At 39.2% G+C, this 16,411-nt stretch overlaps 1 protein-coding gene across 4 annotated transcripts in view; it reads left to right on the forward strand.

Annotated features, from left to right (window-relative positions):
* adamts6 (ADAM metallopeptidase with thrombospondin type 1 motif, 6) overlaps positions 1–16,105 on the forward strand; it is a 76,395-nt gene extending 60,290 nt beyond the window's left edge. For all 4 annotated transcript variants that reach the window (XM_080304126.1, XM_026173121.2, XM_026173125.2 and 1 more), the window contains 5 exons: positions 1,574–1,703; positions 5,297–5,501; positions 5,585–5,761; positions 9,800–9,956; positions 12,423–16,105. In XM_080304126.1, coding sequence (XP_080160252.1) covers positions 1,574–1,703; positions 5,297–5,501; positions 5,585–5,761; positions 9,800–9,956; positions 12,423–12,532 — 779 coding nt within the window. In that variant the 3' untranslated portion in view covers positions 12,533–16,105. The remainder of the gene's footprint in view (positions 1–1,573; positions 1,704–5,296; positions 5,502–5,584; positions 5,762–9,799; positions 9,957–12,422) is intronic.
* Positions 16,106–16,411: the final 306 nt, after the last annotated feature.

Genomic DNA, 16,411 nt, shown 5'->3' on the forward strand with positions numbered 1-16,411 from the left:
AAAATAGTTAAAGTTTTGCATCTGTAATGGTTCCAAATGCATCTTTTAATTTATTATATTTTGTAAAATGCTATTAAGCATACATTGGCACAAAGCATGTAAAGTAATATAAGAGACTGTGTTATTAAATTCTGGAGAAAAGATTAATGTCTGACATTCTACTGAGCTATGATGGTCAGTTGCCTTTTTAGCACTCCAAGCATTTTGGTGTTAAATACCATAACATGCTGTGGGTGTTTACATTCTCTTTAAATATTTCTAACCATTTTCAAATGTTTAAAACTTTATATCTTGTGTGTTATTCTGTAAATCTTCCCCAACCAATATTTCCACAAATGCTGAAGAACGCTGTGCAGAAACCCAGTATCATAATTTGAGAATGGTTTGCCAGAATCATTACCCTGGAGATTCAGCCCTCTAATAAATTCAGTATGTATATTTTAAATAATATAGCCAAAGTAATGAATATAGCGCAAATTATGTGAATGAGCTGCTCTGCATAGCTTCTGGTTTACCAGTGATGGGGTAGAGATGCAGCTGCTCTTCCCAGTCGCCTGTCCTATAAACATTCAGAATCAGAAACCACAGTGAAATGTTGACTATGGCCTTAAGAATGACTAAACCAAACCTTTTAGTCCAAAAGCCATGGGTTTCATATAACAATAAATAGTGTTTCTTCCCAGTTGTCAAGCGTGGCCTGGAAGGGTTTGTAATATTTTGTAAAAGCATGACTGAATAAGCATGTGGGTTCTTCTGAGGAAGGATTTCCAAGTCCAGACCAGAAAACTATTCCTTAGATGGGGAAGTACCCATGGCTTTCCAGCATCATAAACATGCCTTTGCATTGTTGATCCAAATGATCTAATTTGTGTCTACTATGTGTGTCTGACCGTGCAGAGCTTTAAATCATTAAAATGTTATTTAATCATACACCTATTCAATAGTGCTAGCTCAGCTAATCATAAGGTATTGTTCGATATATCACCACAGTGAAAAAAATCAGTGAAAACCACCTTTTGACAGCCTTTCAAGTGAAACTTTTCTACTATTCCTCTAAACTGTATTTCACTTCAAGCACAGATGTGTGGATTTTCTGTACCACACACACACACACACACACACACACACACACACACACACACACACACACACACACACACACGCATCCATATCTCATTACATCTGCCAGACAAGTCTGCTGTGGGATATGTCCCAGGAGGGTCCAAACAGACCCCTTCCTGGTTGGTACGCATGCACGCGCACACACAAAACACATGCAGCATGCGCACACACACAGTGGGAGGTGTGACACTGATACGGTAGCCCTCACTCTTTCTGGCAGAAGCCAAGGTAAAGAGCTCTCTGCTCTGTAAAAGTGATTTGCCAACATATCCTGCAAAGAATCACGAATTTACATGTCTGGATTTACTACAGAATGAAAATGATCCCATCTCCGCTCTTAACACGGTGCACGACACCACGGCTGGCAGGCTTCTGTGTCTGCGAAGGCATTTTAATGTGCCAGATCAGCTGAGCTCCATGCTGCACTATTGATCAGTGTTTTCTCCTGCAGGTTCTCAGAAGCAGGAGTTAGCCTGTAAAAGGCTGGACGACAACTCAGTGGTACAGAACAACTACTGTGACCCAGACAGCAAACCTCCAGAAAACCAGAGAGACTGCAATACTGAGCCGTGTCCTCCAGAGTACGTAATACTCACTCATGATTCTTCTCTTTATGAGATGATTACTTTTGTAAAATCTGTCAAATGACTGAAATGAGAGAAAAATGATGAACAGAGTGAGTGTTACAAGGCCCAAGTAGAAGGTAACATCTCTAAATTGCTTATTTTGTCTCAGAATCACAGTACAGTGATAAAAAATTCAGAGAAAAGTTGTTACACTTAATAAAATTCCTTCTGTTTTTATCTGCTTATCAGGGTTTGGGTCATGAGGCCAGCAGCGGCGGCTCTAGCATTACTATAGAAACGTCCTTCTCTCCCGCTACCCCCTGCAGCATATTTAGGTTGTTAGTAGTCTGAAACAAGAGGTGTCTGACACAGATGTCCTTACTCCCTCACCTGGCTCCTTTAAATGCTTTTGAAGAATTCTGTTTCTCCTGCTTGTGTCTTATTCTGTCAGAAGGTAAATTGTAAATCTACAGCTTAGACCTTAGGCTTAGCTCCTATCATCATAACAGATAGTTGCACAGCTGCACTGATCCAGCCATCAGTCTTCCACTAAGTTGTTCCTCACAGAATTTCCTGAAAGAAACTTGAAACCAAAGGGGAAAAAAATGTAAATATTTTGATTTACAGTGTTGTTTCAGCATTAGGTGCTCTACTCCAACTAGGCTGCTTGGTATATTTGATGCAGTATGTTTTTTATATAGAGAAAGAAACCATAAAAACTAGTAATTGTAATATTTCACATATAAGGAAGTGAGAGTTTAGAAAAGTAATTATTGATCTTGAACTGGGTGGAACAGCTATGCGATGCAACTTGTAAACAAAGACATGTAAAGCAAGATGTGAATACCAGGCTAAAGTCCAAAGTGTGAATTTTTTACTCTTATATTTCCTAAACTACTAAATTGGCATGCAAAAACAAATTAATTAATCTATTTGCTTATTTTCTAAAAATCTTTAATGAAAGATGTCAAATTGCATATGTTCTTTGAATTACTATGCTTTAATAACAATGCAGAGAGATAAATACTCATTCATAAAAATAACAATTGTAATTATAATGGTATAACTGAAATTAGTTACATAATTTGTTAATTAAGAATGCAAGGGATGTTGACCATGGAGCTGAGGAAAACAGGAAGATGACAATGATGGTGTATGTATGTAGTGTGAGAGGATATGCAGTTTCCTGGTTGGACAGAAGATGATGTTGTGAGGATAGTGAGGACAGTGAAAAAGTGAGATGGAGGCAGATGATCAATGGTGGGCTGTAGCCAAAAGAAGATGAAATATTGGAAGACTGCAAACACTGTAAATATTGGGAAGTTGAGTTCTTCATTATGTCATTGCTTGGCTATTTTTGTGCTCAGTTTGGTCTCTGTCCTTGGCTTTTCCCTCGCTAGATCGCATATTAGCATTCAAGTTAACTCATCTCCTGTGCTTATTCTAATTCTTCATTCTGTGTTTAGTGCTGACTTGAAGGAAATTCTGCCCAGTATACAAATGTTATTGATTGTTAAGTTGCGTACTGCTAATTTATGTTGGTCATGATGTGAAACAAATGCAAATGGAGTGCATAAAATGTGTATAGATGCTAATCGCTGTATTTGTGATGATGTTAATGCAACGTTAAGTATGTATTTGCTTACCTTTAGCTCTGTTTTCGGTCTCATCCCACTAAATGCTTCGTGTGATCAACTAGTTGGTAACTGGAGCACTACAGGGTATGAACCCAAAACATTTTGCTGAAACATGTAGGGGCATCGTGGTGGCACGGCGGTTGGCACTGTTGCCTGAATGGGTCTCCTTGGGTTCTCTCTGGGTACTCCAGCTTGTTCAGAGACATGCACTTAGCAGGGTTAGGTTAATTGGTGATATGAATGTGAGTTTGAATGGTTGTCAGTCTCTCTGTGTTAGGCTTCAACAGACTGGCCACCTGTCCAGGGCGTACCCCGGCTTTCGCCCTATGGCAGCTGCAATACGTTCCATCCTGGATGGATGGATGCTATAATGCTTTTTTGACAAGGTAGTTCTCTGTAGGTTCATCATTTTGGTATGATCAGGATCTTTTGCATTACGTACTAACATTTAATGCATTGTTAATATAAAAACAATAATGAAAACACAGAGTATAGCAACCTAAGTTAATGTTTTCAAAAGAAAAAGCCTCCATAAAAATGAGACTGACTCATGATATTAATTCGCCTTCAATGAGCCCTAGTTGTAAAATGTGTTTGGAAGAAAATAATAAAATAAAATAGCCGTGATTTATAACTTCATATGTTAACTATTTTCAATATCTGCTTCATGCCAGAAATAAGAGCTCTGAAAATGACCACCTGTGTTTGATTGTTTTGGCATCCTTACCAAACCTCGAGGGGTAACACACACGTATACAGGTGGAATATGAACTTGTGTTTGGTGGCCAAATGTCTGTAAATCCCTTCGCTGTAGCTGGAAGAATGGCCAGACTCACTTCAATAATGTCTGGAAAAAGAGGGATTAAATGCACCAGGTTAATTAGTTTCAGACTAGCTGACAATTATTTGTATATGAGAGGGAGCGCCAGTGTCTTTCAGCTGGGTGTCAGCCAAAAAAACTGATAGTATTGTAAATCTACTGTATCAGCGGTAATTTGTTTTCATATGTTCAGACTGCAGTCTTGGGTAATTTATTTTCACATCTGTATTCAGTGGTCGCAGACTTGTGGTATCGCATTTATTTTGATTAGTACTAGAAGGCCGTGGCAGTTCGTGTGTGTGTGTGTGTGTGTGTGTGTGTGTGGAGTTAGAGCGCTCATGCAGCATTTGTGTTTGTTAGGAAGGCAAACACTCCTTTTGCAGCGTCAGGAAAGGCCGACTAAAGGAGACCATGTAAACACAATTGTTTTAGAATAGCCCAGGGTTTTATGGGCGCCGGTAATGAAAGCTAACACAGATGTTTGAACATGTCGTTAATTCTGTATACATTCCTTTAGATGATGTAATATCTCACAGGCTGGATGTGTTTGGAGGACTGTTGTCTGTGCAGTTTTATGATATTAATTCTAAAGTCTGGAGGGGGTTGAATATGACTGGGTCTAATTTTCTCAGGTTCTAAAGCTAATCATCCTGACATGGCATAGCACTAAAATGCACTCCCCAGCATTAGTTACCTGTCAGCCAGGCAGCAAGTTTAAACTTCTTTAAAAAGTGTGTAATTTCTTGTGGTATATAATTTTCTTTTATGTTGATGAGAATGGATATTACAGCAAATATTACAAAAGACAGCTTTCAAAATATTAAAATGGTTATTTAATAGTCTTATAAAAAAAACCTATAATACTTTATGCTCTTTCTTTTTGTCCAGTGATACCACTGTCTTGTCTGTACATTAATTTAAAAAAGCCAGGCTAGGCCACTCAGTTGCCATATTTACCTTTTTTTACTATATATATATTAATACTCTTGATACTGCAAAGTATTAATGTTTGATGCCTTGGAGTAGTTTGCTTCTTTCCCTCTTTGGCAATGTGACTATAGTAAAGTTATTTAATGTGTGTTTATAGTGAGTATAACCTCGTGAAATCACTTTACAACAAAACTGTTAGCATTGGTTGCTCCATCCTCCAGATGGTTTATTGGAGACTGGTCAGAGTGTCCGAAGACGTGCGATGGAGGGATAAGGACGAGGACAGTCCTCTGTATCAGGAAGATTGGTCCCGCTGAGGAGGAGACACTGGAGGACACTCACTGTTTGACTCATCGGCCTATCGAGAGAGAGTCCTGCAACAACCAGTCCTGTCCTCCAAAGTGGGTCACTCTGGATTGGTCCGAGGTAAGGCCAGTAATAATAAGTGTTTTTCTGTAACTCATTGCACTGTCAAGATATGTGTTTAACACCTTTCCTTCCCTCTGTAGTGCACACCTAAATGTGGTCCTGGCTTTAAGCACCGCATTGCCTTGTGTAAGAGCAGCGACCTCACCAAGACCTTTCCGCCTGCCCGCTGCTCGATCCATAACAAACCTCAAGTCCGAATGCGCTGCACTTTAGGGCGCTGTCCTCCTCCCCGCTGGATCCCTGGTGAATGGGGACAGGTAGGACCTTGTCTCTCTCTAACTTCTTCCACAACAGTATGGCGGTTAATCCTACTGGCATGTTTAAAAGACAAAGTTTCCATAGATAAAACTCCATGTGTAGGTGAATGATTTGTATCATTTACACCTGGATGAAATACTGGGGATTCCAATCAGGCCTGTGACGCATGTGAGTGCATAGAGGCTGTGTTTGTGTTTGTGATTCCAAGAGTTAAAACAGGCCTGGAGTATGTGATCGGCAGCAGTAATATCTTCTTGGCTGTTTGAAGTTTATCTGCACCCCAGACGAGGCCTCTCTGTCACTTCCAGGAACAGGGTTTTGAGGAAGACAGAGGAATAGAAGTTTTGGGCTCACCCTGATATGACTTAGTATGCTCTGAAAAAGCTGCTCAACACTTTACAACACAGCTGACTCATATTGCTGAGAGGACGCCAAAAAGTCGTGCGTCAGAGATAGTTGTATCTACAAAAAGTATGGCTTGTTATTTTGTAGGATTTGTTAGTAACTCAGTGTAGAAGTGGAATTTTAAACAGTGTGCTCTGATGTTTAGAAGGCAATTGTGCAAGGATTGTGCGCTCTGATGAAGGTGATGTCATGGTTTCAGCTGTGCTGATCAGGTCAGAAGTCAAAGGTTGAGAGTCTGGCAGTTTAAGTCATAGCTTTCTGGGTTCTTTTCATATCTGCCACATGCCCGTTAACACACACAAATATTGATAACACACCTTTACAATTTAGTCTGAGCCATAAACAAAGCAGACCAAAATGTTAACCTCAACATAGTTCATCAAAGGACAGGCTTCTTGCCATGCTGAGCCAAAGTTAATACCTCATAGACCAACAGCTGGAGTCTGCCCTTACACAGCGCTTTCTGACACACTGTAGAAGTGTGTGTGTGTGTGTGTGTGTGTGTGTGTGTGTGTGTGTGTGTGTGTGTGTGTGTGTGTGTACTCTCTCCCCCACCTATTCTGTTTTTCTGGCTGTAATTACAAGCTTAGCCTCCACTACTCTCGTCCCTCTCTGGCCAGCTGACCCTCAAAGTGCCAGAAAGGGGGGATTGTTGCCAGCTACCAAGATCCCAGTCTCCCAGGCCAAAAGGTCTCCAGTTCAAATCCCACTAAAGTTACACCACTGACGTACGCCATCTGTCATAGCTTGCAGCGGGCCCTAATAAAGACTCTCTAATTGGGAAGGGATGACATGCAGGCTCACTGATCTAAGGCAGCCAGAGAGAATCTGTGAAGGTGACAGAAAGAGGTGGGGGGTGACTGGGTTTATTTCACACACTCGTATATGAGCACACACACATAGTTATGGCTCACAGGTGTGTTTTTTCTCAGCCTTTCCAGCATCAGCTCAGATGAACAATTCCATTATAGAGTCGAAAGTGTGCTGGCACCTACACCTTTTGTTTTTTATTAGTTTTACTAGTTTGTTTCTGTCTGTTTTTTTCCTTCTACAAAGGAGATTAGCGGCTGCCCACAAGGCCAATCTCACTTTTTATAACAACTAGCATATAAAGAGGCAGGAGCGCATTTTGTGTTTACCAAAGCAAACGTTTTATGCACCAACAAAGCAAATTTACAGTTATATTATGAGTACAGCCTTAAAGTGCAGAATTTCTGCTGTAGTTTGAGCAGTGGGACATTAATATCACATTAATCTTTGTTGAATTGCAGCCATTTTTAATTTGGACAATTTACCGTATTCATAAATAAAAAACTCATACTTCTTGGAGAATCTTTCAGGCTTCCTGCCTGAACCTAATAGAAATCACTAAAAAATGGGATTCGTCCTTTGCGACTACTTTGCCAGTCCTTTACTGCAGTTTCTCTTTTTTCTTGGGTCATTTGATCTTAAGTTTGCCAAAAAAAAAAAATCATTCAATGAGAACTAGTCTCCCAGCACCATTAGACAAGTCATGCATGTCAGTGCGTAACATTGATGCAATATGTTTTGGAACATCAGTTGTTCAATGGCTTTTATTTGCTCTCATTAAGTGTTTTCATTGTGGATCATGGAGGACTTGGATACTTATATGCTTGCCTCTTAAGAGCGTTCTTCACTTGGCTGGATTTTTTTTTTTTTTTTTTTTTTTACTGGAAAGGATGCTGCAATCATCATCATCATCATCATCATACAGTGCTGTGAATAAGTATTTGCCCTCTTCCTGATTTCTTTGTTTATCGCATATTTGTCACACTTGAATGTTTTAAATCGTCAAACAAATTTTATATTAGTCAAAGATAACCCAAATAAACACAAAATAATTTCTAAATTGTGATTTTATTTATTAAGGGAAACTCTAAGCAAATCTACCTGGCTCTGCGTGAAAAAGTAATTGGATCCCCCCCTTTTTTCTTTTTTTTTTTTGGAAAGTTGGGCTCAGTTTCACCAGCCGAACCCGTGCCTGATCACTGCCAGACCTGTTGAATGAAGAAATCACTTAAATCGAACCTAGGCTCAAAGGTCTTAGAAAACAACACATCATGCCACGATCTCAAGAAACAGCTGAAAACAGAGACATTGAAATGCATTTGTTTGGAAAGGGTTACAAAGCTGTTTGTTAGGCTTTTAGGCTTTAGGACTCCAGTGAACCACAGTGAGAGGCATTGTCCACAAATGGAGAAAACTTGGAACAGTGCTAAATCTTCCCAGCAGTGGTCAGCCTACCAAAATTAAAACATCAGTGACACAAAAGAACCCAAAATAAAACAAAAAAACTTCAAGATACCTCATGATTCATGTCTTCATGATTCAACAATAATAATAATAATTTTTAGCAATAAAACTCCAAACAATTTCAGTATTGCAGCAGAAACAGATGTGTTCCTGTTAGTCAAATGTTTTTGATTGCCCTTTAGATACAAGGCAGATTTTAAGATTTATTTCAGTATAACAACAAGAAAAAATTAGGAAAAAAAGTAAATTGACCAACTGGCTGAAATCCATTACAGCTGTCCTATTGCCCAAACCTATATCAAGCCACTCTAGGTGCCAGTATACCCTCTGCATTGATCGCTTTTTGCACCGCCTCATTCGCTCATTCGGAGGAAGCCGTTGCAGCATTCTCCTGAACAGTAGGTTTCCCCACTCAGATGATACTGCTAGGAAGAGAAGAAATCCAAACCTGAAGCAAAGACTGTTTAAATGTGTGTTTATTTCGGGTTTTTTATTTTTATTTTTTTGCTGGCATATAATTCACGGGAATATAATAAAATGGAGTAAAAACTGACACAATCTTACACTGGTGTCTGCAACCTGTGCTAGGTTACAAAAATCGAGAGGTGCACAAGTGACTGAAGCGTTACAAATATGATGTGTCACAAAGGATGTGACATCAAGCTCAGCACACGTGGCAAGCATAAAAACAACAAACTTTGCTATCTTTCTCACATTTTTGTTTGGGAATGTCTTTCTTTATTTTGTTTTTTGCAAATAAGATTTTTGATACAAATTATTATAAGCAAATAAATAAATGTAATAATAGTTAAATGTGGGGAAAAAAAGCTTGAAGAGAGCTTCACGTTTCTTTTTGTGATCATGAGCAGAATTACTAACCAGTCTAAACCCTTAATATACTTGTGCACAAAATATCCCTTGACAAGCAGTTTTCAAAAAAGATGTTGCAAAAGCCTTCAGAGGGTGAAGAAGAAATGAGCAGAGGGAAAGAAAAGGAAAACAAGACTCACAACAAGTATAAAGTTAAGAGAATGCCAAAAGGTAACCTTTTCAACCTCATTTGACCTGTTTGCTCAAATTTAGGAAAATGAATTCAGATTGAGGAAGGTGACTCTGGTTGGCTCTGTGTGCTCCCTCCCTTTGTGCCCCGGTGATTGTTTGATTGGATCAGGTCGTACAGTGTATGTGTGCATGTGCCGGGATTACTATGTGTGTGGAGGTCCATGAGGGAGCGCAGACTCCCTGCCTAGTATTCAGGGTCACAGAGAAAAGATGGTCCTCATTTAACTTGTTAAATTTACTGGCTAAATATGGTGTTGCGCTGACAGTGACTTTTGGTCTGGTGCTCTTTGTTTCAGTGTTCAGCACAGTGTGGTCTGGGCCAGCAGATGAGGACGGTACAGTGTCTGTCCTACACAGGACAGCCATCGAATGACTGCGTAGAGTCCCTCCGACCAGCCACCATGCAGCAGTGTGAGAGCAAGTGCGATGCCACCCCGATCTCCAGTGGTGATGGTGAGATGATGAAACATGCCATCGTGTCACAAGCAAGTTCAGTTAAGAACTTGCTTGTGCGAAACGTTTACTTCTCGCAGTTTTCGTCACGGTCGAGAAGACAATTTCTGATCTGCAGTTTCTTTATAAGCAAAGGTTGATTGCTTTATGCTCATAGATATTGTGCTGTAGGTGCTCAGCTTTTACACAAAGCCCCACTTGAAAAGGTTATAAACTATCTCTATCTTCATCTTCACTGTTCTACTATGACCTAAACACAGTTGGATGACACGCTCTTCTACACTTTGCCAGCAACATTAATCTTTCCAGTGAGGTTGGCCCCTAGTCAAAGCGAAGCAGCTCAACCCTCCATATACACTTACACATGATGGATGGCTATTCAGATATGTAGAGAAGGGGCCTTCGATTAGCCTGAATGGAAAACGTGAGCAGCGTTTACAGGCTGGCTAATGGGATTAGCTGTAGGCTAATTGTTCCTTTACGGACAGCAGTGAGGCAATGTCTCGTTTCATTTGGCTCTGAGAAGGCAGGGGCCAAAGCCTAATAAGGGAAGACACTCTGATCATGATAAGGCATTTAGAGCACTGCCTGTCTGGCATCCAGCAAGCAGTCTGTGTGTGTATGTGTGTATCTGTGAGTGTGCATAGTAGGGATGGCAGCCAGCCCAGTTAGTGAACGAGGCCAGGATCTGTCTTAGTCTCTGCATCCAAGTATAGTTGCAGTTTTATTCTATTCAGACCTGAGGGAGATCCACAAGCTCTCATGTAGCAGTTTAGTCCAGTTTGTATATCTCATATGTTATCATTACATCGCTGTTTAATGACTTGCCTTCATTCTGAAAGTATTTAATAAATACACAACCTCTTCTGACCATCTATTTTAACCTATTTATCAAGTTTGCCTTTGCTGCAAAACAAAAGCTAGATGTATATGTGTTATTTCTATTAAATATAATGTTGCAAAGAAAAATGACTGTATATTATTAGTGTTGATGAGATATCATTTGAATTTTGATGTAGCACACATTTGGAGTCAGCATGTCAGCTATCACTGGATTTTCAATTCGGAAATACTTCAAATGATTGATAATATTGTTCCATGAGAACAAGATGTATATAAAAGATGCACAGTGCTGTGAAAAAGTATTTGCTTCTTTCCTGATTTCCTAGGTTTTTTTTATTATAGATATATATATTTGTTACACTTAAATGTTTTAGATCAGCAAACACATTTTAATATTAGTCAAAGATTACTTGTGAAAATGCAGTTTTGAAATAATGGTTTCCTCTATTAGGAGAAAATAGCCTACCTGGCCCTATATGAAAAAGTAATGGCTCCCTCTTGTTAAGTCATGAATTAACTGTGATTAACCACATTTTTTGGAAAGCTGAGTTCAATTTCACTAGCCACCGCCAGGCCTGATTACTGCCAGTCCTGCTGAATCAAGAAATCACTTAAAGAGAACCTGTCTGACAAAGTGAAGCAGATCTCTAGAAATAACACATCATTTCATGATCTAAGGAAACAGCTGAGAAACTAACATGCCATTGACATTTATCAGTTTGGACAGGGTTACAAAGCCATTTCTTAGGCTTTGGGACTCCAGTGAACCATGTTGAGAGTCATTATCCACAAATAGAGAAAACTTGGAGGGCAGGCCAGCTTACCTAAATATACTCTAATAGTGCATCAGCAACTCCAAGAGGTCACAGAAGAATCCAGAACAACATCTAACTGCAGGCCTCATTTGTCTCAGTCTAGGTCAGTCTTCATGATTCAACAATAAGAAAGAGAAAAATGGCATCCATTGGAGAATTTCAAGCCAAAAACCACCGCTGATAAAAATAAAAAAAAAACCCCACAAAGGCTCGTTTCACATTTGCCAAAAATATCTTGATGATTCTAAAGACTTTTGGCAAAATATTCTGTGGACTGACAAGACAAAAGTTGAAGAAAGTTTGAGTCCTGTTATATTTGGCACAGTCAAACATGGTGGTAGTAGTGTACTGGTCTGGGGCTGCTTTGCTGCTTCAGGGCCTGGATGAATTGCCGTAATTGATGGAACCATGAATTCTGCCAGAAAATCCTGAAGGAGAATGTCCAACCATCAGTTGACGACCTGAAACTTAAGCGCAATCGGGTTATCAAGCAAGATAGTAATCCAAAACACACCAGCTAAGCTAAGGGTGGCACAACCAGTTAATACGTTAATACAGTGCCATGTAGATAGATATATGTAATAGATATATTTATATATAGTCTAGGGAAATAGGGGTGGTTTTACTTAAAAGGTGACAATATGTAGATGATTGTGTTATGTTAGGTATAAAAACTTTCTCGTGTGTGTGTCTTTTTTTTAGTCAGCTCCTACGACGAGGAGTTTTCCTCTTAAACATAGCCAGACTAATAAAAGATATGTTTTCTTTTGCTGTCTTTATATCTGAGGTCTTTTCTGTCTCTCCACAGAATGCAAAGATGTAAACAAAGTGGCTTATTGCCCGCTGGTACTGAAGTTCAAGTTCTGCAGTCGAGCGTACTTCAGACAGATGTGCTGCAAGACTTGCCAGGGGCACTGACCCTTTGAATACAAGAGTGAGACAAGAAGATGGTCATAAAGGCAAGAAAGATGGAGGGATACAGTGCTTAAGAGGGTGAGAAGAAAACAGCAGACTGGAAAATGCATCCCGACTCTGAACCAGTGGAAGAATGAAAAAGTTGTCAATGTTGAAGACGGGAGAAAAGCGAGGATTTCCCTGTTTATCATACCCCATACTCCTGCCCTCTGTCGTGGTGGAATCTAAACCACTGCTCAGCCAATAATGCTGACACAAACATTATTTTTTTGTTTTTTACATTTTCACTTCTGTGAAGTGGAACTCGGAAGACTAACTGTTGGTGATGTTATCTTTTATTATAATAATAATTATTAATATCATTGTTAGTCTTCCTCAGTGTTTGTTTTTTTTACGAATCCAAAGTGCTGGACACATCGCTCGCAGAGGATGTACCCCGGAGATTAGAAGAGGGGGGATGGGAGACTCCTGTCTTTGGGATGACTGTGATGGTGCTATTGGCAGAGCAGACTTCTGGCTTCGGTGCACTTTTTTCATGTAAATACCAATTTACTGCTCAAATGCAACAGAGAATCCCTGTTGGTGTACTGTATATTTATTGTACAATCCAAAACAGAGCTTATATATTGTCCTCTGATCATCTTTTCGCCAGATAGTAGCCTATTGTTATGGAAGGGAATGTAATGTGATTGAATTCATATTCAGTTTCTTTTTTGCTTGAGTGAAAATATTACATACTGTAACATATGTTAAACCCTTGTATACTGTAAGGATTTGTATATTATATACATATGTTAATCCAGGGCCAAAAAATACACCGTGGTTATTGGAGATTTTTAAATCTTTTTTTTCCCCCAGCTGGGTGCCTTAGTTCTTAACAGTCAGGTAAAAGTTCACCCAAAATCACCAAAGTCATCTTTTCAAATGGTGCCTACGCCACATGAAAAATTAGTGACCAGACCTTTGCTAGCATCTTACTCAGTTTAGTATTAAAGGATTTATAGGTTTTGTTCATCTGAGTCAAAGTGCAGTCACCATTACATACTCTCTTTAAGGATCTTTTTGAGGTAAACTAATAGACCCGCAGTTTGCAAAATGGCCTTCTTACCAATGATTACATGAAAAGATTGATATATGAGGTCTGGGCAAGACGATCGTTAGCTCAGGCCTCAGTCACAGTTTAATACTGGCAACACAAATAGGGTGATCCTCAGCAAAGGTCCCTGTGATTGCTTTAGTTATTAGCAGATTGCCACCTTGGTCACCTGTAGTTTGCATGAAAGATGCCAACTTATCTGCAGACATTTATTTCTTGAGCTTTAATGACATTTTAATTAATTATTTGCTTTTAAAGAATAAGTTGTGTCTTACTGCTGCAACCTACATATTTTGGAATGTGTAACTTTTACTTTGAAAGCATATGTTTAGGTTACACTTACCATTTCACTACTGCTTGGTAAGTCCGCTTCTTCCATGCAAAAAACAGCTGAAAATGTCAGTGTCCAAAGCAATTTCAGAGAATTTTTCTGTCCAGCACCCTTGCAGCGACCAATTTATGCTAGTGACTGCCAGCAACCTCCAGCAATCAGTTGCCAAACAGTTGTAAAATACACATGGGGGTTGGCAGGAGGTCATTAACTGGTCTGCACACTAGTGTGCACAGCTGTTTGACTAAGACCTTAGGAAAAGTGGAGGGAAAATGCTGACTAGCTAGGGTGACATGAATCAACCTATTAGCACATCTAAAGCTCACCAATTTACAATTAACATTTAATGTAAAAAAAAAAAAAAAAGGATGATTAAAAGTCACCATTTAAATGTAAATTAGGACATAAATCAGTAAGTGTTTATAATGTTGCTTTTGTCTTTAGTACAAAACCAGCTCCATATAAATGTCGTATGAAGACCAGTTCAGCAACAGTTTGCAACAGCTAATATGTCTGTTTAATTTAGCTCTGTGATCTTTAAATAAGCAGTACTGTATCTGCTTGAAGCCACCAATGCAAGCAAAGACTTAATTTTTTAAGATTTGGTTGTCAATATTGTTGAACACTTCTGGCTTTATGGGAGGTTAATCACAGGCTGCCTGACTTGTGAAGCTGATGCTTTAAGGGGGACTAATGAACTAAATGTAGCCTACCCATTCATTCTCATCAAAGATGCCCACTGGCACATAATAAAACCAACTAGGCATTTTGGAGCTGGTCATGTACATCAGAAACTGAAACTGAAAAACACACTTTTAAAAATTGTTCTAATGAACACCCCCCCCCCCCCCCCCCAAAAAAAAAAAAAATGTGATATGGGACAAAATAAGAAGGCATCTCTCCAACCTTCCAGCCTTTTAGGCTAAGCTAACGTGTGGGATCATTCACAAGGAAGTGAACAGGCCTGTTTCACAAATATTGAGATATTCCTGTTAAATATACATGCAAACACCACTTTTGTTACCAGGCTATGTCAGCTGGCTTCACTCTGCTACTCACAGACTCCACACTCTGCCTCCTACCCCCATCATGTTCATCATCATAATCATCATCACCTTTGTCCCATAAATGAATAAAAAAAAAACAACAAAAACAGCATACTCAGTGGTGCTTGCCCTGCTCTTGTACTTTTTTTATTTTTTAATTTCCAAGAAATACTGTGTTTACCTCTCTTTCCTCCTGCTATGCTTCGAGGCTTCCGGCCTTCCCAGGCTTCTGGTGCTATCAAGTGGGTGCTTCCATTCAAACCCGTTCCAGTGTGCTAATAAGAAAAGAAAAGTGAGGCTGGATCCAAACAGTATGAAAAAAAATATATATATACTTGTCAAAATTTCTGTTGATTTAATGCTGGTCATGTTATCGTTTAGTTTGTATCTGTCTATACCTCACACTGGGAATTTTCATTGTCAACTGTGTATTGTTGCTTGTGCAGCCAACAAAACAGTCACCCCCCCGGACGAAAGCGATCACTTCACCCAGGTGACGTTTGGGTTGTGAAAGGGGAACAGCAATTAAAGTGAGTGTGTAAGGATCTTGTCAGAGCTGTTAAAACCGACGTTCTAATTTTGCTGCTGCTACGTTTTTTGTTTTGTTTTGTTTTGTTTTGTTTTGTTTTGTAGCCACCTTCAGAATGACAGTGCTGAGCAGATTTTGTTGGAAAGGATGGTGGATGCTGCATTCAAAGACAGCAGAATTCAAACTGCTTGAACTGACTCATCTACTTGCTGTGGGATTAAGAAGCTCCATTTAGAAAAAGAAAAGACAACTTAATCAAACTGGTACTCGTTGCTGTGAACTTGGATGTTTGAATGTCACATTGCTTCAAAACGTATCTGAAGTGCAAGCGAAATGAAAAGCATCATGTGATTAGCTGCATATATTTTGTATTCAGTATTATTGTTGGTACACTGTTACTAATTTTTTTTTCAAATGTAAATTATATGCTAATTTATTGCATTGTCACTTGTACATTGATTTCACTGCATGCAAACTGAAATTTAGCATAGTGAAAAAAATGCCATGATACGGCCCTTCACCAACTTTTTTTTTAAGTAGATAAATGAATAAAAAGAGCAGCTTTTAAACAGAATCCTCTGTTAACACATTCATTTTTACTATGCTTGTCAAAACATATTAGAGCGTGCAACCTTAAACTTGCATGGCAAGGTTATTTCCATCATTAACTGGGTTTTGCTCAGGTTCAGTGGTTTGGAGACAAAGAGGTGGAGCTGAGATAGTTTAGATGTGCAGCGGCAGGATGGTGGCTATATTAGACAAAGGATGTTGAACATGGAGCTGCTAGGCAGGAGATAAAGTAATTCAGTTTTATTTATATAGCGCCAAATCACAACAGTCGCCTCAGAGAATTGGAATCAACATTATTTATTTGTATAAA

This window comes from Astatotilapia calliptera, chromosome 7, assembly GCF_964374335.1.
Source record: "Astatotilapia calliptera chromosome 7, fAstCal68.1, whole genome shotgun sequence".
NCBI classification, from domain to species: Eukaryota; Metazoa; Chordata; class Actinopteri; order Cichliformes; family Cichlidae; genus Astatotilapia; species Astatotilapia calliptera.